Source organism: Lynx rufus, unplaced genomic scaffold (genome assembly GCF_022079265.1).
Source record: "Lynx rufus isolate CCGP_SWC_20201006 ecotype Redwood Valley unplaced genomic scaffold, mLynRuf1.p SCAF_10, whole genome shotgun sequence".
Taxonomy (NCBI): Eukaryota; Metazoa; Chordata; class Mammalia; order Carnivora; family Felidae; genus Lynx; species Lynx rufus.
Genome location: NW_025814824.1, coordinates 66,952,586 through 66,977,951, shown reverse-complemented (window position 1 = coordinate 66,977,951; position 25,366 = coordinate 66,952,586). Strand labels below are relative to the sequence as shown.

Genomic DNA, 25,366 nt, shown 5'->3' with positions numbered 1-25,366 from the left:
CACTAAACAGTGGGACATAATAACAGATTTAATAACAAATTTCACTAGGTTACAGTGCTCATCTGCATCAAGTGATGTTTTCCCAATCAGCTCATAGAAGGAATACAAAACTAGATTTTGAACAATGTTAATAGCAATATTAATCTTCTTTCCTAAGTCAAAAAATACTTATAACAAAGGTAAAAAACACAAGTACCCTTAAAATAAATAACCAGTAGGGATGTAACTGAAAAAGAAAATAGGGGCGCCTGGGTGGCTCAGTCGGTTAAGCATCCGACTTCAGCTCAGGTAATGATCTCACAGTTCATGAGTTCGAGCCCCACATAGGGCTCTGTGCTGACAGCTTAGATCCTGGAGCCTGCTTCAAATTCTGTGTCTCCCTCTCTCTCTGCTCCTCCCCCGCTCATGCTCTGTCTCTCTCCTTCAAAGATAAAAACATTAAAAAAAATTTTTTTAAAAAGAAAAAGAAAATAACTTGATTCATCTGAATAGAGCATTAAAGAGAAATTAAGTAATTTGTTCTTGACTCCAAAGACACATCTGAGTGTCTGCTTTGGAATACATAAATATACAGCAATTTACTTAAGAAATTCCAAGCCTATTTATTTACTTATTTATTTATTTTTAACTTTTGAGCAAGAGAGAACATGTGAGCGGAAGAGAGGGGCAGAGGGAGAGAGAGAATCCCAAGCAGGCTCCACAATCAGCACAGAGCCCAACGTGGGGATCAGTCCCATGACCCTGGGATCATTACCTGAGCTGAAATCAAGAGCTGGATATTCAACTGATTGAGCCACCCAGGCGCCCTCCATAAAGACTTTTTTAGAATTAGAAATAGCTGAATAAATCCAAAATTGAAAGGGAAAGCACCATTTTTTTTTTAAACAAAACTTTCCTATTTAAGTGGTTTAGTTTTTTGGCTGGCTTTTTGGTACCTTTGAAAATTCTTCAGGTTCCTTTAGATCTAATGACCGTGTTGCAAATTCTAGTAGTTCTTCTGAGTTCTCCAAGGCATTATTACATTGACTGAGCTGACTCTAAAAAATAATAAAAATAAATCTTTAAAACAAATTTCCTATTTCCATGAGGATCTTAACTGTATATTGTTATAATGAACTTACAATTTGAATAGCAAAAATTGAACAAAAATATTTTAGAGAGGTGTTAAAGCAACATAATCACTAGTCATATATGTAAGAAATTGTAATTATTTTAATACATTGTACTTAACATCTTTCCATAATTTATTCAAAATAGCTTAACTGCATACAGATATAGATATACCCATCATTTAAAAACACAAGAGAAAATAAAGCAGTTATAAAAAGTTGGGGTCAAATTCACTTAAAGATTCTTCTCAATCAAGGTAATCAGAAAACTATCAACAATTTAGTTAACTATCAACAATTTAAATTAAAATATCAAAATAATTCATCTGCAGACAGCATCCTCTATAAATGAAGACTAAATTTCTTGATAATATTTAACAATTTAAACTAAAGTTTATTAATTAAGTTAAAGGTACATTCAGTTGAGCATAATTTTAATATTCCATTTATCACATTACTCAAATAATACATACTACCATAAATGATAATTTATAGTTTCCAAAATTGGGTAACACAGGAATCACAAATGGAATTGCCAAGATTTCAAAAAGAATAAAGAGGAACAAAAGATGGTAACTGTTACAGTGATGTGCTCTGTTATGGTGATGTATTAATTTCAAGTACCAGTCTTTCTTAGTTCTCTTCCATTCTATCATTTGTGGTCTAAAACTAAGCCCAGTCATGAAAAACTATTGTTAGTGATACCTTTAAACAAAGAAACAGATATATTTCTAAGTTTTTAACGTACTCAAGATTTTTCTTCAGAATATTAATATCTATTACTATCTATTCCATATTCAAATCTACTTAGGTTTCCCTTAAGATCAGCACTAAAGATAAACTATGGCTAATTTTCTTAGTTTCTGGATGTGTTATATTTTAACTTTGGAAAAGTAGAATAGTTTTACCATATTTTGGGTTAAAATAGGTTTTCATGTATTATTCTAAGAACCCAACCACAATCTACTAAAAATACTACTCCTTCTAGGAGTAAAACTCTTATGAGTTCCAAAGAATAATTAACAAACCACCATTTGAAATATGTCAATTGTTGGAGAGCTTTATGAAAGCAAAATCACAGGACAAAATGGTAGCTATAAATGGTCTACACAGGATCACTAGGGCAAACTAAGTTAATATAGCTTTAAAGTAAGAAATAACAAAAAGAATAAGGAATATATCTCAAGGAACCATTAAAAGAATCAAATCTGAGGTCAAAGTTTAAGATAAAATATCTTATTCTAAGAAAATGCTATAAATTTGCTTTCAAGTCAAGAGGGAAGTTAAAAAGAGTACAAAGGAATTCAATTTAAAGAGCAATAATAACTTGTCAGTTATTTAGAGGAATTAATAAAATCTTAATGAAAACAACATACTATCGAGTTTGTGAACCCAAAGGAAAAACAGAGATACTCTACTGTCTCCAACTAAAGAAGGAAATGGCATCAGTAGCCAAGTTGTGATTCTTTTTAATGTTTGTTTTTTAAACTATCCCAATAAACCTTTAATATTTGAATTACCATTAGGCTGATATCACCATAACTTTTCCTTTGAATCATAATACAAAAACATCCTCAAGAATGAACTTCTGTCCACTAAGCTTATATTTCAACAACTCAGTCTTATTTATAGCGTATTGTCCCCTCAATATCTCTTGATCTCCCCTAGATCACTATTCCTATGAAAAAAAAATTGCCAAAATTTTTGTGGCATTGAGGAACAGCAAGTATTAAGAGTTACAAAGGATAATCAAGTGTAAAATTAAAAAAAAAGAAAAAAGAAAACAATTGAATCTCTGGAAAAAATGAAGATCTCAAGTGATGATACAGGAAGGGAAAAATTGTCTAACATCCTTGTAGTGACCACTTTGAAACAGTACTTGGAATTCTGCTTCTATTTTCTGCAATGTTCTGAATTCTCCGTTATTCAACAGCCAGTGATGAATCTGATAGGATACTTGGCAAAAAAATCAGAGTAAAATCATCCCTTTTAAAAAGAGCCCAAATGTAAATTTAATGGAAGACTTCCATGAATCATCAGCTCAGTTGCAAAAAAAAAAAAAAAAAAAAAAAAAAAAATTATCATGTAATTAAGATTCACAAAATCCAAAGTAAACAAAGTTCATCTGAGACTGTAAGAAAAAGAGTTTAAATAAATTTATGTAACCCAATTTTCTATTAATGGCAATTTAGTCAACAACTAGAAACAGAAACTTAATAGTTTACAAGAGCAATAAATGCAGCTCGTTCTAAGAACAGCACTGTAGATTTTACGTGTACACACATATATCCAACTCTGTATATGGCTGTCAGAAAATAAGTTCTGAAATTAAAATATCACACTTCTTTTGGAAGTCTTAAAGACATACTTTATTTATTTATTTATTTTTTTACGTTTATTTATTTTTGAGACAGAGAGAGAGAGAGCATGAACAGGGGAGGGGCAGAGACAGAGGGAGACACAGAATCGGAAGCAGGCTCCAGGCTCTGAGCTGTCAGCACAGAGCCCGACGCGGGGCTCAAACTCACGGACCGCGAGATCATGACCTAAGCCAAAGTCGGAAGCTCAACCGACCAAGCCACCCAGGCGCCCCTTAAAGACATACTTTAAATCAAACTCCACAATGGATAGAAATTACCCCATTCTGAAAATCTCAAACATCTTGAGTTAATAAAGAACTCTTCTTTTTTTTTTTTAAAGTTTATTTATTTATGTTTAGAGAGACAGAAAAAAGAGCAAGTGGGGGAGGGGCAGAGAGGGAGAGAGGGAGAGAGGGAGAGAGAATCCCAAGCAGGCTCCGCACTGTCAGCACAGAGTCTGATGTGGAGCTCAAACTCATGAAACCATGAGATCATGACCAGAACCAAAATCAAGACTTGGACACTTAACCGACTGAGCCACCCAGGCACCCCAAAGAATAACACTTCTAAAAATCAAAACCCACATGCCATGACATAAATGATACAGATCTATCCTCCAAATCGGCACTGACTTGGCTTCAAGACGATTCGAAGACTCTTCCAAACTTTTGAACTTTGATGATCTTAACAACTGACCAACCTCTTAACTGAAATACCCCCTCTTACCTTTATTAATTAAGCTTTTCCTCCCTCAAAGCACTTCAAATCAGTTTCTTTTCTTTTTTAAGTTGATTTATTTATTTTGAGAGACAGCGTTGAGCAAGGGAAGGGCAGAGAGAGGAAGGGAGAATCTCAGGAACCATGAGACCATGACCTGAGTTGAAATGGGAGTCAAATGCTTAACTGACCGAGCCACCCAGGCACCCCAAAAATGAAATACTGTACTCTGAAGTAAACTTAACTAAGGAGGCAAAAGACCTATACATTTAATGCTGTAAAACTACTGCTGAAAGAAATTAAAGCTGATACAAATAAATGGAAAGATATCCCATGATCTCAATTGGAAGACTTAATATTATTAAAGTGTCTATACCACCCAAATCAATCTACAAATTTAATTCAATCCCTATCAAAATTTCATGGCATCTTTTTTGCAGAAATAGAAAAAAAACATGTTAAAATTCACAAGGAATCCCAAGGGACTCCAAAGTGCCAAACAATCCTGAAAAAGAAGAACCAAGCTGGAGACCTCACTCACACTTTCTGATTTTAAAATTTATTACAAAGCTACAGTAATCAGGACAGTGTGGTACTGGCATAGAGACAGACATATAGACCAGAGCCCATACAGAGCCCAGAAAGGATCCCACACATACGCAGTTAAATGATCTTTGATAAGAGTGTCAAACCACACAATGAGAAAACCACAGAATCTTTTTAGACAAATGGTGCTGGAAAAACTGGATACTCACATGCAAAAGAATGAACTGAGACCCTTACCTAACACTACATACAAAAATTAACTCGAAATGGATTAAAGAACTTAATTAATACAAGCCCCAAAATTATAAAACTGATAAGAGAAAACACAGAGGAAAAGCTTCATGACACTGAGTCTGCAATGAATTCTTGACTATGACACCAAAAGCAAAAAGAGACAAATGGGACTATACCAAATTTAAAAATTTCTCCATAATAAAGGAAATAACACAGTGAAAAGACAACCTACGGGATGGTAGAAAATAATTACAAATCCTACATCTGACAAAGGGTTAATATCCAGAATATATAAAGAACTCCTACAATTCAACAACAAAAAACAACCCAATTAAAAAATGAGCAGGAGGCCTGAATAAACATTTCTCCAAAGAAGACATACAAATGGGCAACAAGTATATGAAAAGATGCTCAACATCATTAATCATTAGAGATGCAAATCAAAGCTACGATGAGATATCATCTCACATACATTAAGATGGTTACTACTGGAGTGCCTGGGTGACTCAGACGGCTAATTATCCAACATCGGCTTAGGTCATGATCTCGCAGTTCATGAGTTTAAGCCCCACAAAAGGCTCTGTTCTGACAGCTCACAGCCTGGATCTTGCTTCAGAGTCTGTGTTTTCCCCCTTTCTCTACCCCTCCCCTGCTTGCACTCTGTCTCTCTCAAAAAAAATAAAATAAACATTAAAAAAAAATAAAGATGGCTACTACCAAAAAATATTTAAAATATGGATGAATAGGTGATGGTGGTCAAAAGGTACAAATTTCCAGTTATAAAATAAGTCCTGGGAATGTAATGTACAGCACGGTGAATACAATTAATAATATCATATTGCACATTTTGCAACATAGGCCTCAAATTCACGACCCCAAGATCAAGAGCTGCAGGTTCTACCAACTGAGCCAGCCAGATACCCCTACTGTACTGTATATTTAAACACTGCTAAGAGAGTAGATCTTAAAAGTTCTTATCACAAGAAAAAAAAAGTCTGTAACTATGTGTGGTGATGGCTGTCAGCTAGACTTACTGTGGTGGTCATTTTGCAATATGTATAAATAGCAAATTATTATATTGTACACATAAAACTAATAAAATGTTATAGGTCACATCTCAATTTAAATAATAATGATAGTAATAATAATAACAATAAAATAGAGGTGCGCCTGGATGGTTCAGTCAGTTAAACATCTGACTCTTGATTTCAGGTCATGGTCATGATCTCACAGCTCATGGGATCTTGTCCTGCATTGGGCTCCATTCTGACAGCAAAGCCTACTTGGGATTCTCTCTCTCTGCCCCTCCCCCACTCACCCTCCTTCTTTTTCTCTCTCTCTTTCAAAAATAAGTAAAAGCAGTCAAGAAGGTAAATCTTAGGTTTTTAACCACAATTAAGAAAAAACAAGAGGGACGCCTGCCTGGGTGGCTCAGTTGATTAAGCATCTGATTCTTAATTTCACTCAGGTCATGATCTCAGTTTGTGAGTTCAAGCCCCACATCAGGGCTCTGCGCTGACCTCACAGAGACTGCTTCAGATTCTGTGTCTCCCTCTCTCTCTTCCCCTCCCCCACTTGCTCTCTCTCTCTCAAAATTAAGTGACTTTTTTTTAATGTTTATTTTTTGTTTTTGAGAGAAAGACAGTGAGCAGGGGAGGGGCAGAGAGAGAGAGACAGAGGATTCAGAGAAGTGGGCTCTAACATAAAAGTAGTTATTCACAGAAATTCACTGATTTTTGCTGTCAAGAAATCAAGTACTAAATAGACTTAAATTATTCATATTTAAATATGCTGTATGATCTCACCTGTAACTCTTGTGATTTACGAGCTTGTTCCTGCTTGATACTGTTAATCATACTTTCTTTCACCTCATCCAAAATAGAATATAAACTATCAAATTCTTCATCTAACTCTGAAAGTATGTTAGAAGAATTTTCCTGTTTAATAAACAAAACAATGATTTTACTGAAGAGCTGTCAAACATTTGAAAATACTTATCAGAGAATAGACTCACATTATAAACCATCTCAGCCTAACATCATATAAACAACAAAATCTAATACTTGACATAGGCTTTAAAAACAGGTAAATCCTAGAAGATGGTTGCTAATGTGGAGAGCACTATCTCAGTTACGCTATGAGTTAAGCAACTTTTTATGAACTAGCCTATACCCTCTTCATCTTTTAAAGCAATGTTTCCACAGGACAATGTGAAAGTTTGTTTTAAGATTGCCACCTTTGTCCAGACCTTTGTCCGGTTCCAAGGCAGACCGTAAGCCAGTGGTTCTTTGTCGTGCATCAGAATCATCAATGAAGCATTTTAATGAAATATTCCAGAGATTTTGATTCCGTACCTGAGGAGAAGTTTGAGCATACAGGGATGGGACTAATTTTGTGTAAATCTTAAAATCTTTCAGGTTGTCTACAACAGTGCATTTACATTAAGATATACAGAACTTAAAAGACCAAGCAATTCCTTATTGGATCTTAAGAGATTTATCAAACATTGAATTTTAGGGCTTGAAGCAACCTCAGAAGTCATCTTCTGACTAGAATTTGTAGTCAAACTCCTAAATTTTAGGAATTAAAATACAGAAAAGTGATTTGCCCAAAGCCACACAAGTAGTTACCAGTGGTAGAATCAATAAAGCATTTCAAGCCTATTAACTTCCCAGAGTTCCTCATCTTCTCATTAAGCAAGACGCTATTTCAACAATAACTTAAAATATCTGTGAAATCTCTAGATAAGCAATATCCACACTTGCAGTAATTATGAGACAGAAGAAATTATCTTAGGCATTTTTCAACTTAGATGAATCATTCCATTAAGAGAATTGGCACCAGTTAAGAGACCTAATATGTAACAATCCACTGCAATACCATAAACCAAACTTTTGCTTATAATTTTTATAAAAATAAGTTATCATCTCACTAGAGTCTTATCAAAAGTAGTGTTAATCACTTTACTAATTGATTTACAGTGACAAGAACAAGTTGTGGAAAAGAAATGTGCAGTCTGGTAGGCAAAAGACCTAAATCTAATCCCACATTAACCACTCAGTAATCAACATTTGAGTATGTACAGTATGGATTATCTGCCCAAACCTGGGACTGTTTCCTTAAGTATTCATTTTTTTCATTAGGCACTTTACTTTTTAGTTTTATGTTTTACTTTCTTCCAGTTCTATAAGCAGACCTTTTACCATCTACATTTTCCTTCTACTATTTATCATAAAAGAAATGTTTAGCATCCCAGTACTCTGAAGAAATATAATTTGCTCTTAACTGGAATTAGAAAAGACAAATCTATAATGGAAAGGGTCAAAAGTAAGCACTATACTATTCCTTAGCAGCTACAATTCCAGAGTTTCCTTTTTTCCTTACTATTTGACCTTTCCATGGAGAATGTAGGAATAGTAAGGAAAGCATTTTTTTATTTATATGCCATTTAAAAACCCTGCTTTAGTTTATAATCTAGAGTTCATGGAGTATATTTATTTATATTGATTTGGCCCAACAATCATTCATTGTGACATATAACAAAACATTTTTTAAACAGTCATACCTGAACTCCTTTTAGTGTTTGATTTAGTGTATCAATAAAGTTCTGAATTTCATCATTTTTATTTGCCAGAGTTGAAATGATCCTTTGTAGAGCTTCCTACGATTAAGATAAACAAACAAAAACACATAACATGATATTTTAATGAAAGAATTATAAATCATAACAATTCTCTAAACAAACCATATATAAGAGGAGCAATGTAAAACTTCAAATTGTTAAATTTCCAAAGGCCTGTAATTACAAAAGATGAGATATGTATTTAAACTGTTTTAAAACCTCTTATTTCTAGTGTACAACTTAATCACTACCACACCTTTCATACTAAAAATGATCAATATTATTTAATATCAATGGTATTATTTTAGGTCGTAGGGCCATGGCCAAGGAATAGAACCAAATCCTTAAATGCTGCAAAAACAAATGGAACTTTTTAATACAATATTAGGATATGAGGAATAAAAGCAAAGAGGCAGTAAAATTTGACATTTAATTTATAAAAATAAAAAACATATTTTAGAAATATGAAAGCGATAATAAATTTGCAGCTAAAATTGCAACATTCATTGCAGTGTTTATAGATGTCATAAAACCATAATAAATAAGTAATTTTAGTAACAAATACCTCAGACTTTTTGATAATGCTTCCTACTTAAATAAAACATTTGGTTATTTAATCTTTCATACTCTCTAGATCAGGGCTGTACAATAAAATCTTATGCTATGATGAATATGTCCTATACACGTGCTGTCCCATATAGTACTCAATAGCCATATGAAGCTAATGAGCTCTTGAAATGTAGACAGAACTGAGGAACTAAGTTTATCTTTTTTAACTTTAATTATTTTCACTTTTTATAGCTGCATGTGACAAGTACTGTCACACTGGACAGCACAGGTCTAGGTGTTCAGTAACTCTTCATGGGTAGTAACAGCAAACCCAAACAAGGTACTTGTATTCTCAGTAAAAATAAAATGCAAGTACTTTTACTTCATAATCTTTCCAGAAGCACAAGCCTTGTTTCTGTAAGCACCTACAAGTGTAAATATTTTAATAATGCCCTATGAAACTTTGTAATAAAGGTTCTCCTCAAAATATAATCAGATATTGATAAAGGGCTATATATAAAGAGCTCAAGAAATAAACTGATAAAGGGATATTTTATATAAATGTTCATAAAGCATGATAACAGTGAAAAATTAAAAATAATCACAACAGTTATCACTTAATTCTCACAAGAATCCCTGAAATAAGGAGGTATTATAATCATCCCTGAGGCTGCCTAAGGCTCCCTGCTGTATTCACTTACCTATACTATTACTTCCCATCCTCACGGATGGTGGTATTTTAGTATAATAACACAATGAAGTTATGCTATGAAAGAAGATCAACACCAAGAGTTAGCTTTTTATCCTGTTGGTGTTCCTCCCAGAAATGGGTACATACACCAAGATTTGAATACAAAGACAATCAGCAGAGAGGCAGAATGAAGCCAGGACTTGGAGGAGGGGTGGGGACAGGTGTAGGAGTGAGAATGGTAATACAGAGATGTAGAAAAGGAGTGCAGAGGACTTAAGGGTTCCAGTTATTCATCCCAGATAGGTTCCATATATATTTAAAAACAACACAATGGAAGAGTAAAAATGGTTCTGCACAATCACTGGACTGTGTAGAGTAAGCTTCAATTAAGACTGGTCTCTTTCTGGTAAATGGACTGTACCTGCCTCCCCTTTTATCACCCCTAATGGCAGGGCTAAATCCATACTGTACAGATGACAAAATGGAAGTAACTGTTAGTAAGGTAAATATTATGCTCAGTCTGTCTCCAAAGTCCACGCTGTTTACCACTCTAGAACACCGTCTCTCAGTCTAACAAATTTGCCCATCATATGAAATAGCCACACAATAAATTATATATTCTTTTAAAATTTTGGTTTGCTAAGACTCTTCAATGACATATAAAACTGCTAGAATTTCCATAGTAGAGTATCGCTGTTTGAGGTTTATAGCTCTGCCCTCTGCTAAGCATACTCATGAACTTCGAGGTAAAGATTAAGAGTCTTCCAGAAGAGATCTTATCCCATGAAAAGGAGGAGCGAGGATCAATGAATTCAACCCAACAACAAATTTTCATCACCAGGATATATGTGAGTTCAATAAAAACTGAAGGAAATTTCACACAAAAAAACTGTGAAACACTGGTATATATAAAGTCAGACCTAGTTCAGAGCCAAAAAAGAAATCTCCCTAGTACAAAACAGCTTTTCAACTTTTATTTTTTGTCTAAGTATAGTAGTAAAGTCTGTATTTAGGGAAGTTTGAAGGAAAAATTCTTGGGAGATAGCTGAAGCATAATGCCCCAGGTAGGTAACCTCTAAGCTCCAAGGATTTTAATGAGAAGCCTCCTTACCTTTCTAAAGCTCCCTGCTACTTACTGAATATAGTCAAAGCCATCTAAATGTTCTAATTTTTGTTAAGTTTTCAAGCTAAATCCTTTATACTTTTAAGAGTTAACCAACTACTAAAAGTTAATAGACTCTGTTGTCACAGTGATGTTAGAAGGAAGAATACAGACTTTACCAACTGTAATATTCACTAGAAATATAGTGAGGGCCAAATAGTAGTCACATCAAAAAAAGTAAAACAGGTGAAATTAATTTTAATATTTTACTTAACCAAACTGATCCAAAATATTATTTCAACATGTAATTAAAATTTAATAATTACCAAATTCCTTTTTTCCTTCCTTTTCGGTACTAGATCTTCAAAATGCGATGTGTACTTTATAGTTACAGCACATCTCAATTCAAATTAGTCACATTTCCAGTGCTCGACAACCATATGGAGCTAGAAGCTACCACACTAGACCACACAGCTTTAGAGGCCTAACCCATCCAAATAGCCCATATATTTCTAAGAGTGGGGATAGGGCAGATCTGCCTAATTTGCAATCAATAATAAAAAAACTTAAAAGCTTTCTGAGTTTTTTTCTTGGAATACTACAATTTCTATATATGGTTACCATACGCCAAATTCTTGAATTATATAATACCCGTACGTGAATATAAGCTAAAATGTTACAACCTGTAACCAGAATTTCACTATTTCTCAGTTTTTATTTATGTAAATATTACCTTTAGAAATGGAAAAGTAATATTATACTATTACCACTCTCAAAAAAAAATGGGGCATAAGCAGCTCTTTTTTGGGGATCCTTCTAATACCATAACAAGAGTAATACACTCTTCTCTTCTGTAATACTTAAACTGTTCATTGGTGTTGGCTGGAGAAAAACATCCATGGCAATATTGGCATCTGACAAAAACAAAGCTGCACCTGAAGATACCTGACATGTAAGTTATACAAACTCAAAGAATCATCAGGATAATGCCGGGTTTTTTGTGTATGGTACTGCTCCATACCTCCAGGATAATACCCAGTTAATCTTATGGTAAAGACCAAAAAAAATCTAATGGTAAAGACTATTCCCTTTTAATTTATTAAAAATTCAGCTAATATCAGAAAATGAAAAATGACCTTTCTAAATCTGTATTGGCCCATGAAGTGTTAATAGCAATATTTCTGGAAAGAAATCCTATGATCTGTGTGTTAAAGCTATTCTATATTAATTAGTGGTATTATATATTAATTACCTAAGGCTTTAGAAATATTCTCCCAGAAAGTGGTTGGGAAGGGAGAGTCTTTAAAGGCTGATATAGGGGCGCCTGGGTGGCTCAGTGGGTTAAGTGTAGGGCTTTGGCTCAGGTCATGATCTCACGGTTCATGAGTTCGAGCCCCACATCAGTCTCTGTGCCTGGAGCCTGCTTCAGATTCAGTGTCTCCCCTTCTCTCTTCCCCTCCCCCTGCTTGTACTCTCTCTCTCTCAAAAATAAACATTAAAAAATTATTTTTAAAAAGGGCTGATAAAGTATTTCAGGGAAACATCATCTCATTCTTTGAAGAGAGAATGCTTTATGGCTCACATTTTGCACTTCACTGGGAGTTCTAGTACAGAATGAGAGTCTATCACAGAACTCCTAAAAAAGGGCCTACATCTGGAGAAAGACATCTTACCTTACTGCCAAAGTAGCAAAGACTGAAGTCTGAGATTCTTGGGGGCAGGGTGCAACTCCAATCTCTAGATAGGGAGAGCTTTTGGAGCCTTTGCTGTAATATACACCACCGAAATGCTATAAGAGTAGACAAGCCATCTGCAGAAGGCTTTGGAGCCTCAGCATTTAAGGTGACCTGTACTTTAACCACTACCAAATGCATTAGTAAACATGGCTGCAGAAGAAGCAATCATCCAGATGAATAAGATAACCCAAAGCAACCAATGTGACCTCGGTAATAATCTAATACAGATAAAGGGCTGCCTCTACCCTAAGCTTAGAAGAAAAAAACAGCAGTAACCTGAAAGTTCTTCAATGATAGGCTGCTAAAGGGCTCCAGAAGCTCTAAAGCTACCTTTCCTTTAATGTGGAAAGGATGAGCAAATGCAAAAGACTATAATCAAGAACTCACATTTAGTATTCTCCTATAGTGGAAGTTCATCAGGAAGGGCTGAAAAATGAATTATCAAGGGGACCAGGGCTTCAACCATTCTGGTCACCACAATAACAATGACTGGCTAGACTAAGGGTGAAGATGGCATGAAGACAGAACTAAGGAACTTGGAGCTCAGGAGAACTGGAAAACAAATGACAAGCAACCAAACTATTTAAGATAAGTACTACCACAAATACCAACACTTACAAAAATGAAAGGAATAGGATTACATGAACTGAGTTCTGAAACTTAACCCTAGCTTGTGTATTTGACATGAGGCTAAAGTTTTCTCTAGGTAGCAGGCATCAGAGAAGAGGGGTTATATACAGGGTTAGTGTGTGCCTAATATAAGAGGTATGCAATAGGAGGCTGGCTAAATAGGTACCAAATCCAGTAAAAAAAAATTTAAGTGTTTTCTAAATTTGGCAGGCAACATGCTAGGGCAGAGTATCTATGTGTTTTGTATTCAGAAACAGAAAGAGAAAAGAATTAAAAGATACCATAATGCTTTGAATTTTCTACCCCACTTTATCCCTCTAGGGCCTCCACAATTAATCAATAGCTTTTATAATGGAGACACAGCAATTGATAAAGAAGTTGAGGAGGAAGCACAAAGCTCCAAACTTCAATGAATTGTGCACAGAGCACCATTAGATACAGAACCTCCCCTCTGAGCTCCAGACTATTTTCATCCAACTGCTTACTCAGAATCCCTACTTGGCTGTCACCCAAGCACTTCAAGATTCAATATATGGGGTGCTTGGGTGGCTTGGTCAGTTAAGCATCCGTCGGACTCTTGATTTCAGCTCAGGTCATGATCTCAAGGTTGTGAGATCGAGACCCACAACAGGCTCCTGAGCTGAGCGCAGAGCCAGTTTGGGATTCTTTCTCTGGCCCTCCCACACACACGCGCATGCCCCTTCTCTCTCAAAGTAAACATTAAAAAAACACTCAATATGTCATAAAGTCCCCCACAAACCTGAGCCCTCTCTAGTGTTCTATCTTTGCAAATGGTGGTACTAGCTACAAAATCAGAAACCTAGGCCAATATAACATCCTCTCCTCTCATTTGTGTTCTACATGTAGTCAGTAAGTTATGTGGATTTTTACCTCCTAAATAGTTCTGTAATCACCACTACTATCTTAGGACAAGTCAATATCATATCCCAACTTATACTTTTACAAAACTTAACTGGCTTCTGATCCATTCTTTCTCCCCAGTAATCAGTTCTATATACTGTAGGTAGAATAATATGATAGCATCACTCTTCCCAGATTTCAATGGCTTCCCACCGGTCCTTGGATAAAACTGAAAATCTTTTAATATGACCTATTAAGATGACCTTACATCATCTGTAAAACCCTGCACGATCTTCCCACTGCCTACCTCTCCTGCTTCAACTCACACCAGACTTCCTCTTCCTTGCTATATACCAGCTGCGGTAGCCTGCTATGAGTTTCTCTAACATGCCTTGTTTCCCACCTGGGAGCCCTCACACCTATCAGTCCCTCTGCCTATAAACACTGTTCTAAAACATACACGTGATCTCTATGTTAAAACAAGTTTCAAAAAGGTATAGAATGAGCTCATTGTGATATATATTGCTTCATTTCTTTTATTATCACACCCTGATGATGGAGAGCAAAGACATCTTTCATCTGCTCTGTGGGACTCTATCAATCTGAAAGGATGCCTACAGGGGTCTCAGATTTTACCTCAGATCTTATCCAGTCTCTCATTACTTTCCAAAATAATTACATTTTGCAAGACTTCAGGTGGCCATGACTAAGAGTTCTAGGTGATATAGATCTGAAGATACCACAGTCATGAGATCAAGCCCCACATCGGGCTCTGCGCTGTCTCCCTCTCTCTCTCTCTCTCTCTCTCTCTCTCTCTCTCTGTCCTTCCCCATTCATGCTCGTTCTCTCTCTCAAAATACATAAATAAACCTAAGAAAAAGAATGTTAAAAAAGTATATATATATATAGGAGGTATGTTTCCAAAGGAAGTACGCACAGGCAATCTTAGCCATTATCCTTTGGTCAAGAACCACAATTACCAGATACCAAAACTCAGGATTAAGCCTGTCAATTACTTGATTAGGGAAATAGACTAAGGTAAGTGCTATGCTAACAACAACAAAAAAGGGGGTTTTATACAACCCAGCCAAGTACAACTGCAATCATTTCCATGGAATGAATCAAAACTCTGGGATGTACAAGGCATGAGGTACCCTCTTCAAAGGAGCATAACTTAAAGTTATGCTTATCATCACTATAAATCATGTGAAGCTTCTTATGTGGATCCTGAGAAACTTAACAGAAACCCGTGGGGGAGGGGAAGGAAAAAAAAAAAAAAAAGAGGTTAGAGTGGGAGACAGCCAAAGCATAAGAGACTCTTAAAAACTGAGAACAAACTGAAGGTTGATGGGGGGTGGGAGGGAGGGGTGGGTGGGTGATGGGTATTGAGGAGGGCACCTTTTGGGATGAGCACTGGGTGTTGTATGGAAACCAATTTGACAATAAATTTCATATATTGAAAAAAAAAAAGAAAACTGAAAAAAATAAAATAAATCTTCCAATGGAAAAAATATATATATATACACACGCACAATATATTTTAGTGAGAATAAAAAAAAATCATGTGAAGCAAAAGCACAATCAATAGTCTCTGAGCAAAATAATAAATAACACTTCTATACTCTTAAGTGCCTAGCACCATTTTAAGCTCTTTACATATATTAATTCATTTAATCCTCTCAAGAATCCTAAGAAGTAGGACACTATTACTATCACCATTTTCCAATTCAGAAGCTGAGGTATAGAGGTTAAGTAATAGCTTGCCCGGGATCTCAGAGCTAATATGTGGCAGAACCCAGATTCAAATTAAGGCGGTCTCACTCTTGAGTCGGTACTCTTAATTATCACACTGTACTGCCTGAAAGTAAAGATCAGAGGGACATGAAAAGAATACCTAAGGGCACCAAACACACTACGATTTTACTTCAACACTGAAAAAAACTGAAGCCGATCAAAAGCTTGTAACATGTCCCACCCTGCCACATATAAGGGCAACAAAAACAGCTATTCTTACACACAGACATATCATCTTGTAAGTCTGAGAACATGATGACTTTCAACATTTGAAGTGGCAAGGTTCCACTGGTTTTAGCTTAATATATGTGAAGATGACAAATTCAAATGTTGAATCTTAATTTTGCTGCATCCAAAAAAAAACTACCAACTTGGGCTACTTGCTTGGAAACTATTCAGTGTAACAAGCTCCTGAAATTATGATTCAGAAACTTCCTGTTCTTAGAACCAGTGGCAGAAAATCATTATACCCAGGTTTATATGCTAGTCTGAATCTGAGGACCTCAATAACCAAGTAGTCATGAGAACAATTTGATGTAAGAGTTTTCTATCAGCATCTACTCACACCAAGAGAAGATTTCTGATTCAAATTCTACATTAGTTTTCTAGACCATTGAGATACACAAACCTAGAACCACTGCAAATATCACTAGTCGATCTACAATTTAAGAGGGTCAAACTAGTATTATGGCCATTTCAGTAGTATTTACTAAGCACTTTCTATGTGTCAGGCCCTGTGCTAAACTGTTAACATGGCATATCTTTCTAATCATCACAATAGATTTTCAAAAAGTATCAGTGTTTGCATTTTATAGTTGAAGAAAAGGAAGGTTAAAGGAGTTAAGAAATTTTCTTAGATCACATAGCTATCAAGTGGTAGTCACAATTCAAACCTAGAAGCTGCCTCCAGATCCTATACTTTTACACTACCCTAGGCTGCTTACACTGCCGGGGACGGTACAAAACAAGTATAGCATTCCTGCAATCAGAGAAAAGGGATCAATGAAGTCAGGATACAGCATTTCTGGAACATATCCTGATGCCACCAAGAATGATGGCACTTGCATCATGCCACACCATAGACTTCTCCTTTGAATTAGGTAATAAGAGTTGAAATCCAGAAAGTTCTATCCAGCTGGTAGCTAGACAATCAGAATCTTATCAGCTGACCATAGCTCTGCCAACACAAACAAGAGTATTGTGCTCAGAGGTGATGTGAAGAGGTGAAAAGGGAGATTATATATTGTTGAGAAATTCAGGAATCGATCATCACAAATAGCTAACTGATAGAAAGCCATGTCCTCTCTTAACAGCAAAACAGTTAGGAACACTACCTGCTTACAGAGGCAACTGAGGTAATCCAAAGGGGAAAAAAATCTAATAAAAGACCTGGTGGAGAATGCTGTCTTTCTGCCCTAAGCCCGACTAGGACAGAAGAGGCACCCCCCCTGCAAAGGATTTGAAGAAATATAGTGGAGTCAGAAGCTAAAGAAGCCTTATCCATGTGCAGTGACCTCTGAATTGGCTGTTCCATTCAATGAAGTCTACAAAGCTCATATTCAGCCAAGGAAACCAGAGGTTCCATCACCTAACTGAGGGGAGGTGCAATGGGAATGAAGATAGGAGCACACCTGGGTACTGCTGGTAGTGGTATAAACTAACAACCCTTCTGAAAAAGAGCAACTTGGCAATACATATCAAAGATTTTTAAAAGTATACACACATTGACTCAATAATTCTATTTCTACAAAATTTTTTTTCCATTTCTAAAAAATTTATTCTAAATAAATAATTAAAGGTATAAGCAGAGACTTGGCTACAAGGATGTTCATTTCAGCGTTACTGATAACACTAGAAGGTTGGGACTAACATAAATATACAACAAAGAGCACTGATTAAAAATCAAATAATACAGCCATACAACAGAATTCTGAATTGTTAAGTGTTGTAGAATGATATTAACATGGTAAAAGATTCATAATATATTAAGTGAAAGGCAACTACAAAGCAGTATTACCACATCATGATACAATAGTCTTTTTAAGGTTCTATATATGTTTAAAAAAAACTGGAACATAATACATACAAATGTTAAAAGAGGTTATGTCTGGGTGGCAGGATTATGGGTGATTTTCATTTATCTATATTTCCTATTTTCCTACAATAAGCTTGTGTTACTTATATTTATAAAAGTGCACAGATTGGCTGTGCCAACACTTTATTATAAATTAGTACAAAATTAGCTACCAATCAACACATGTCAATAACTAAGACCAGATTCTGTTAGAACGTTGTGGCTGGGAAGAGTGCCAACTGAGGATATAATACATACAAGAAAGATGGAGACAAAATCTACCAACTTGAAAATGTTGCCCACCCTAGGTTGGAGTGGATTATCTATCACCACGGTAAACATTCAATATGTGCTTACTGCATGAATAATCCTGCTTACATTCAGCCAGGCATTGCAAAGAAACATTGTATGGAAATTTTAAAAAAAAAGAAAAAAGAAAAAATCTGCTTCACTATTGACCCTTGAACTGCCTGGGTTGGAATGCACAGGTCCACTTATAAACAGAGTTTTTACAGCTCAGTACTGTAAATATATTTTCCCTTTCTTACAATTTTCTTATCATTTTCTTTTCTCTAGATTACTTTATTGTAAGAATACAGTATATGATACATATACAAAATAGGTGCCAAACAATTGCTTATGTTATCCATAAGGCTTCCGGTTTACTATTTCTATCAACAGCAGGCTATTAGTAGTTATGTTTTGAGGGAATCAAAAGTTATATGCATATTTTCAACTGTTGTGGGGGCATGTTGGTACCCCTAACTCCTGTGTTGTTCAAGGATCTACAGTATTTCCAATTTTTTAGAACTGTCAAGTTCAATAAAAAATAAATATATCTTAATTTTTTTAATGTTTATTTTTTTTGAAAAAGACAGAGCATGAACCGGGGAGAGGCAGAGAGACAGAGAGAGAGAGACAGACAGAATCCAAAGTAGGCTCTGAGCTGTCAGCACAGAGCCCCACGCGGGGCTCAAAACTCACAAGCTGTGAGACCATGACCTGAGTCAAAGTCGGATGCTCAACCAACTGAGCCACCAGGTGCCCCTGAATATATCTTTTTAAATATAGCGATCATGAGTATGTCAATACGGTCCTTTGAAGAGGGTACCTCATGCCTTATATATCCCAGATTACTTTGATCCATTCCATGGAAATGAATGAGATTGTTTGGCTAGGGTGTATAAAACTTCACTTATACTTTCCTGTTCACAGCTCTACTTTAGAAAGCTAAGACCCTCCATCAAAAAAGAAAAAGAACTGCAGAGAGGGGATTTTATACACATTCACACACACACTCTCTACAGAAAAATAATGATTTTATATGGGGCACTGAGCAAGACCAAGTTCCAGGTTTTTATATAAATTGTGTTCTATACTTTCTGTCAACTGTTTTCACTAGATTTAATTAGCTTCTTAAAAAAAAAAAAAAACTATAGGGATTCATTCCTAATAACATCTTGAATTTTAATTAATCATATCACTATTTAAAGGCAAAAAATTCAGGCAAGAAGGGTGGTAATGAACAAAGCTTGGGCTGTGAAGAAAGACCAAGTTTGAATTCAGACTATCACTTGCTAGCTGCGTGACTCTGAACAACTCATTTAGCCTCTGAGTTTGGTTTTCCATTATCTGTGCAACAGGAATAAGAGGTATTGAGAGAATTTAAAGCAATCTAACACAATACTGGATGCAGAACAATATTCAAATTTCATTTCTCTTTCCTTTCTTCAGGAAATATTATTTTTTGACCAAGAAGAAGTAATTTTGGAACATGAGATGGTTGGTTATCTGGATATGGTGGAGGTCTCTGAATCACTAAGGTACAATATGAAGAAAAAAAATAGCAAATACCAGGGTAGAGGAGGAAACTGGGATAAGGAAGCATATATACAGACATACTACTTGCTACCAAATGTCATGCTTTAAAACTCCCCCTACTCAATTTCCCCAATCTAGGTTTGTCCAATCCTGCACACTCAACCCCTCACCTGTCACTACCACTTTCCAAGTGGAAAGTAAAGAATACGCAGGAAAAACTGGGGAAAACCAAACAACTTACAATGTATACTCTTGGCAACATCCTTCCTCTGGGATCCCCTTCCTCTCCACCTTTATTATTCCTACAGCATGTACCTTTCCTAGAAACAGCAATCCCTATGAATATAAACAGATCTCTTGTGCAAAAATTTAACTATCAAATTCTAAGCACCCAGATTCTAGAAAGGTGTAAATGTCTTTTTGTTTCAATGGTTTCTTTGAACATACACATTTAATCAAGTATAGAAACCTTTGGGATTTTATCTTAAAACCACTTAAGGACATAATCAAAAGGTTTGAGTATCAAACAAAGCCACCTATCCATAACACATCCTGTTCGCAAAAGTGTCCCAGAAACTCGATGTAAACAAAATCCCTCTGTTTATTTCTAGGAGATAACACTGTGGTTTTCTGTATCCAACAGTATGCCTTACATACCCAAGGCAATTATGTTTTCTTCCTCTACTCAAACAGAGCATCTGTTGCTAACACAACACTGAAGTCCAAGTTATTTTCACAGACAAAAAAGCAGCTGGTCAAGCTAATCCATCTGCTGACTAGCCACCATCAAGCTTCTGTAAGACTGTCCAGTTAACTTAACCTCTATTGTCAGACTGCATGAGTCAGAACTCCCAGTCCTCTTTCAATTAGGATTTAACAACTCTTCTTTGACACCACCATTTGAAATCACTTATTACAGACATAAAAACAGAAAACATATTTTAAAACTTAAGGACAAAGGTTAAAAATGGTAGATTGGATTAGAAAAAGTTGTACAAATTATCAACAAAAGAAGAAAGTTATTTCGAAGTTGGGATTATGAATTTCATAACAATAGCCAGCAGTACTTACATATGCTAGGCACCAAGGATTTTTAAAAATTAACATGATCCTCACAACAACCCTTTGAGGTAAATACAATTGTTATCTCTATTTTATAGAGGAGGAAATAGAGACACACAGCAAATTTCCCAAGCTCATTCAGCTCAGAGATAGTAGTAGGACTGGAGACCTGGCTCCAAAGACATCCTCCAATAATTCGAAGCCCAAATCCCAATGCCTTACTAACAGGTATATATTCAAGACATCCTCACCATTTTCCTTACAATGACTGAAGTACCATCCCTGTTACTATTTTCATTGTAACATTTTATAATGGGGAAGAAAAATCATGCCAGGGGTGTACTACTTACTTAAAAAGAAATATACAGTTTAGTTCATTATTAGTTGAGGTATGTGATTCTGCAATAGTTCATGAGGGAAAAAAGCTCAAATTCATAGCACTAAAGTGGTTATAAGCATTAATACCAGATACTTGTTATAAGCAATAAAACAAAGAGTTTTATAAGAATATTATTTGATACCAATAAATGAAATGAAAATCAACACATTTTCTAAAATTAAGAAATTGATTTTCAAAGTTACCACAAGGAACACCTAATTCTCTGCCACCTCTGGGGAAAGTGCACATGGTACTCGTAGGTGCTCAAAAACACCATATGGAATGAGACCAAATAAGTTCAAATTTTAGCCTTCTAGCTAGTGGTATGACCTTGCAGAAGCCACAACTGCCAACTCTTGAGTCCTTGATCCATATTAAAATACTTTCTCAAATTGTTTTATAACACACAGAGTATCTTAGTACTTTGTAAACATTAAAACACTTTTAACACTTTTTCATAATGAATTACTTTATCTGATTTTTACAGTAGCTCTATAAAATATTCTTACATCCACTGCATAAATGAAGAACTAGATTAATCACAGTTAAGTAATTTGCTCCAGAGCACAGAGCTAGTAAATAGCAACATGGAACTCAAGGACTCTAAGTCTCTGCTCTTCCTTTTGCCCTGAACCAACATCCATTCAGCTATCATGTGACTTTTACCTAAAAAGTTAAATAAGGCGTGACATGTTTTACGAATTTAGGCAGAGATGTTTTAAACATACATATTCAAAACACACGAAATGTAATTTTTTACAGATGTCTTACTAATAGTCACGGAAATAAAATTGAGTTTACCCAATTGAGTTTCAAGATGCCTGCAATCAAATCGTGTGCACTTTAGTAAAATACTAGAATAGTCAATGCTTAACACATCACTACACTATTCTCCCGTGTCCCCTGTGCTTCTTTCCCTTGAAAAGGTGAAATCCAGGCAAAATTAGAGAAACCATTGTTCTAATAAGTCTTTCCAGTGCTTTCTATCTAATAATAGAAAAGAATGGCCTCTTGGATATGCCCTTCTTTTTCCCTGCTACATTATTAATAACACTTGTGTTCCCTCCTCTACTGTACTATACTTCAATTACTATCATCTAACAAAGAGAAAAGGGTGGTTACTAAACTATACAGGGATTATGACTGCATATTAATAACTCTAAATGTATTCAAAACATTGGCTATGTTCTCAAAACATTTTTTTTTCTTAATCGAAATTACTAGCTCCTTAACTTGTGCGGAAAGTATATATACAACAGGCCACAACAGCCATAGATAACCGTGACGAGCAACAAACTGGTCGAAGAGGGTGGGACCGCTGCCACTGTAAGTCTCTTCTCCCAGTTCAACTAATACTAAACACCAAGACCTGCTTCTGAACTGGTCACGAGGAAGGAGGGAGTGGAGGGCGCGGTACTAAGCAGATTTGGTTCCTGACCTAAAGCAGCGTGTGCGGTCCCTGTCAGCAGGTAGACCCCGTGCACCTCGATTGGTGCTAAGGCGGGATAAACCCGCGCTCGCACGCGGGGAGGCTCCAGAATCAAAGGGGGCCTAGAGCGCTGCAGAAAATGATTGTGGAATGGGGACAGCTCCCTTCTTCCCCGCAGGAGCCAGGGCCCAGGGCCAAAGGCCAGCTCGGGTCACCGGGCGCGGTCCCCGCAGCCTGGCGGGCGCCGCTTTGCTCCCACCGGGGAACGAGGGAGGGAGGGAGGGCAGCTGCCTAGCCCTCCACGGCCGCAGCCCTGCCTGGCCCAGAGCGCCCACCGCCCACCCGGCCCCGGGCGCCCCGCCCACCCTCTCCCCAACCTCGGCCGCCCCGCGCCTCGTTCTCCCACTTACTTTCTGGGAGTCCATGGCCAGGGGCTATGTCTACTGGGCCCGAAACCGCGTCGAAGAACCTTGCGGCGAGGCGGAGGGAAGTCGGGCAAGCCAACACTGCTACCCGCGGCCGCCCCCTCTCCTCCGCCGCCGCCTCAGCCTCAGCCTCAGACAGAACCGACCCCGCCCGGTCCGCGCCCAGCCCGCGCGCGCGCCGTCGTCGCGCCGCGGTTGCCAGGGTGAAAGGGCGGCCCGCAGGAGGGAGGGAGGATGAGAGACCGGAGCGCCCCGCGCATGCGCGCTGCCGCGGGACGGGATGGAGTGGAAGGTGTCCGATGCTGGGTGGGAGGGGCAAAAACTAGTGGTGCTGCGGGTCCAGTGACCAAGCCTTTCCTTCCTTACCGCATCCTTTTTCTTCCATGGCTCCCGATCGCTGCAGGCCTTGGAATGGGCCACTGGGCATCCAGCAGCCGGGCCCGTGGGAAAGGCTGGGAAAGGAAAGCTCTGGTCCTTGAGATCAGCCCCCGCTCCATCCTGCACGCATCTAAGCACCCCTGACATTGCCCGCCGCCAAGGAGCAGCCAGGCTAGACCAAACCCACTGTCCAGTGAGAAGGAAAGGGCTGGGGTAAGGGATATCGTGGAAACATGGAGAAGGCCTGAAGGAACGTGGTAGAAACATGGGTAGAGGGTGGGGCCTGGTAGACCTTTCCCAGAGAGCCCTCCTGGGCATCTTGCTGTGTTTTGAGCAAGTCACTCTCCCTGAGCCTATTTCATCTTCCATAAAATAAGAGCAATAATGCTGACTTTGTAGAGCATTGTGAGGATTAAGTAATGTATTCGAAGTGCCCAGGACATAGTTAATGACCAGTAAATTATAGTTGTCCGTGGGGGGCTAGAACCTGCTCAGTCTGGTCTGAAAAGGACCGGGCAGACTGTAGAAAGCTTGGGGAAGTAGGCCTGAAAATGTTCTTCTCCAAGCAGAAAGGCCTCAGCTTCCATTTTGATGACTCTGGAGAGGCTCAGAAAAGTTCCAACTAGGCAATCACTCACGAGGAATGAACAGAAGGGAAATACATATTGAGTATCTATCGGGTACCATTTCTCTGAACTGAGAATTCAGCAGTGACAAGGCCCTGCTCTCACTTGCAGAGCTTACAATCTAGTATGGGAGGGAGGCCAAAAAAAAATTAATGTGTATATATAGTAAATAAATGTGTGTATATATATGTGTATATGTGTACATATATATACACACACAGTGTTTAGAAGCACTATTAATATATATGTTTATTAACATATATATGTAATTATATATGTTTATATGCACTCAGAATTATGAGGGCTCCATTTTCCATAAGAAGTTCAGGGAAGGCCTCTCTCAGAAGTGATTGTGTAAAGTGAGAGAATGAGTCATACAAAGGTCTGGGAAAAAGCATTATAGATAGAAGGAACAGCGAATACAAAGGCCCTGAGTGGGCATGAGCTCTATATAAGAAACAGTATTTATCCTACAAGGCTATAATTGCCTGTCTACAATTATACTCTGTTACTATGACTTCCATGAAGGTCGAAATTTCTTTTACTCATATCTGTATCCCCAGCGCAGGTCTTGCCATCTAGTATGCACTCAATAAATCCTTTTTTTTTTTTTTTTTAACTGGACAGACATGTATAAGAAATGGGATGAAGGGCCCAAAAGGGAAAACAGGGACTTGGCTCAAGCTAGGTGGGTAGTGCTTAAAGGCCAGGGTCCAGGGAGGGCCTGTGTGAACAATTTTGCTCCTGCAGCTAAAAGGACAAATGGTGTGCAAACTTGCAGAGAGATGCTCCCTCTCTCTTTTTTTTTTTAATGTTTATTTATTTTTGACAGAGAGAGAGAGAGAGAGACGGAGCATGAGCAGGGGGAGGGGCAGAGAGAGAGGGAGACAGAATTCAAAGCAGGCTCCAGGCTCTGAGCTGTCAGCACAGAGCCCGACGCGGGGCTCGAACTCACAGACCGCGAGATCATGACCTGAGCCGAAGTCGGACACTCAACCGACTGAGCGACCCAGGCGCCCCGAGATGCTCCCTCTCTTGGTATCAAGGGAAAGATGCCTCCTATCCAAGTTGGCCAATTCCATGAGGATCAGTGAGAGCAGCCAAGCACCCAGCGTCTAGTGCATGAAGGCTATTCTCCGCACTGCGGACTCAGTGTAGTGAGTCAGTTTCCCATGAGGGAGAAATGCAGCCTAGGGATCGGACAACATTAGTGGTCAAACC

At 37.5% G+C, this 25,366-nt stretch overlaps 1 protein-coding gene across 1 annotated transcript in view; it reads right to left on the bottom strand.

Annotated features, from left to right (window-relative positions):
- FSD1L (fibronectin type III and SPRY domain containing 1 like) overlaps positions 1–17,018 on the bottom strand; it is a 61,364-nt gene extending 44,346 nt beyond the window's left edge. The window contains exons 1-4 of the mRNA XM_047096777.1: positions 16,896–17,018; positions 8,532–8,627; positions 6,772–6,903; positions 936–1,037 (exon numbers count right to left, since the gene is read on the bottom strand). Coding sequence (XP_046952733.1) covers positions 936–1,037; positions 6,772–6,903; positions 8,532–8,627; positions 16,896–17,018 — 453 coding nt within the window. The remainder of the gene's footprint in view (positions 1–935; positions 1,038–6,771; positions 6,904–8,531; positions 8,628–16,895) is intronic.
- Between the last annotated feature and the right edge of the window lie 8,348 nt (positions 17,019–25,366).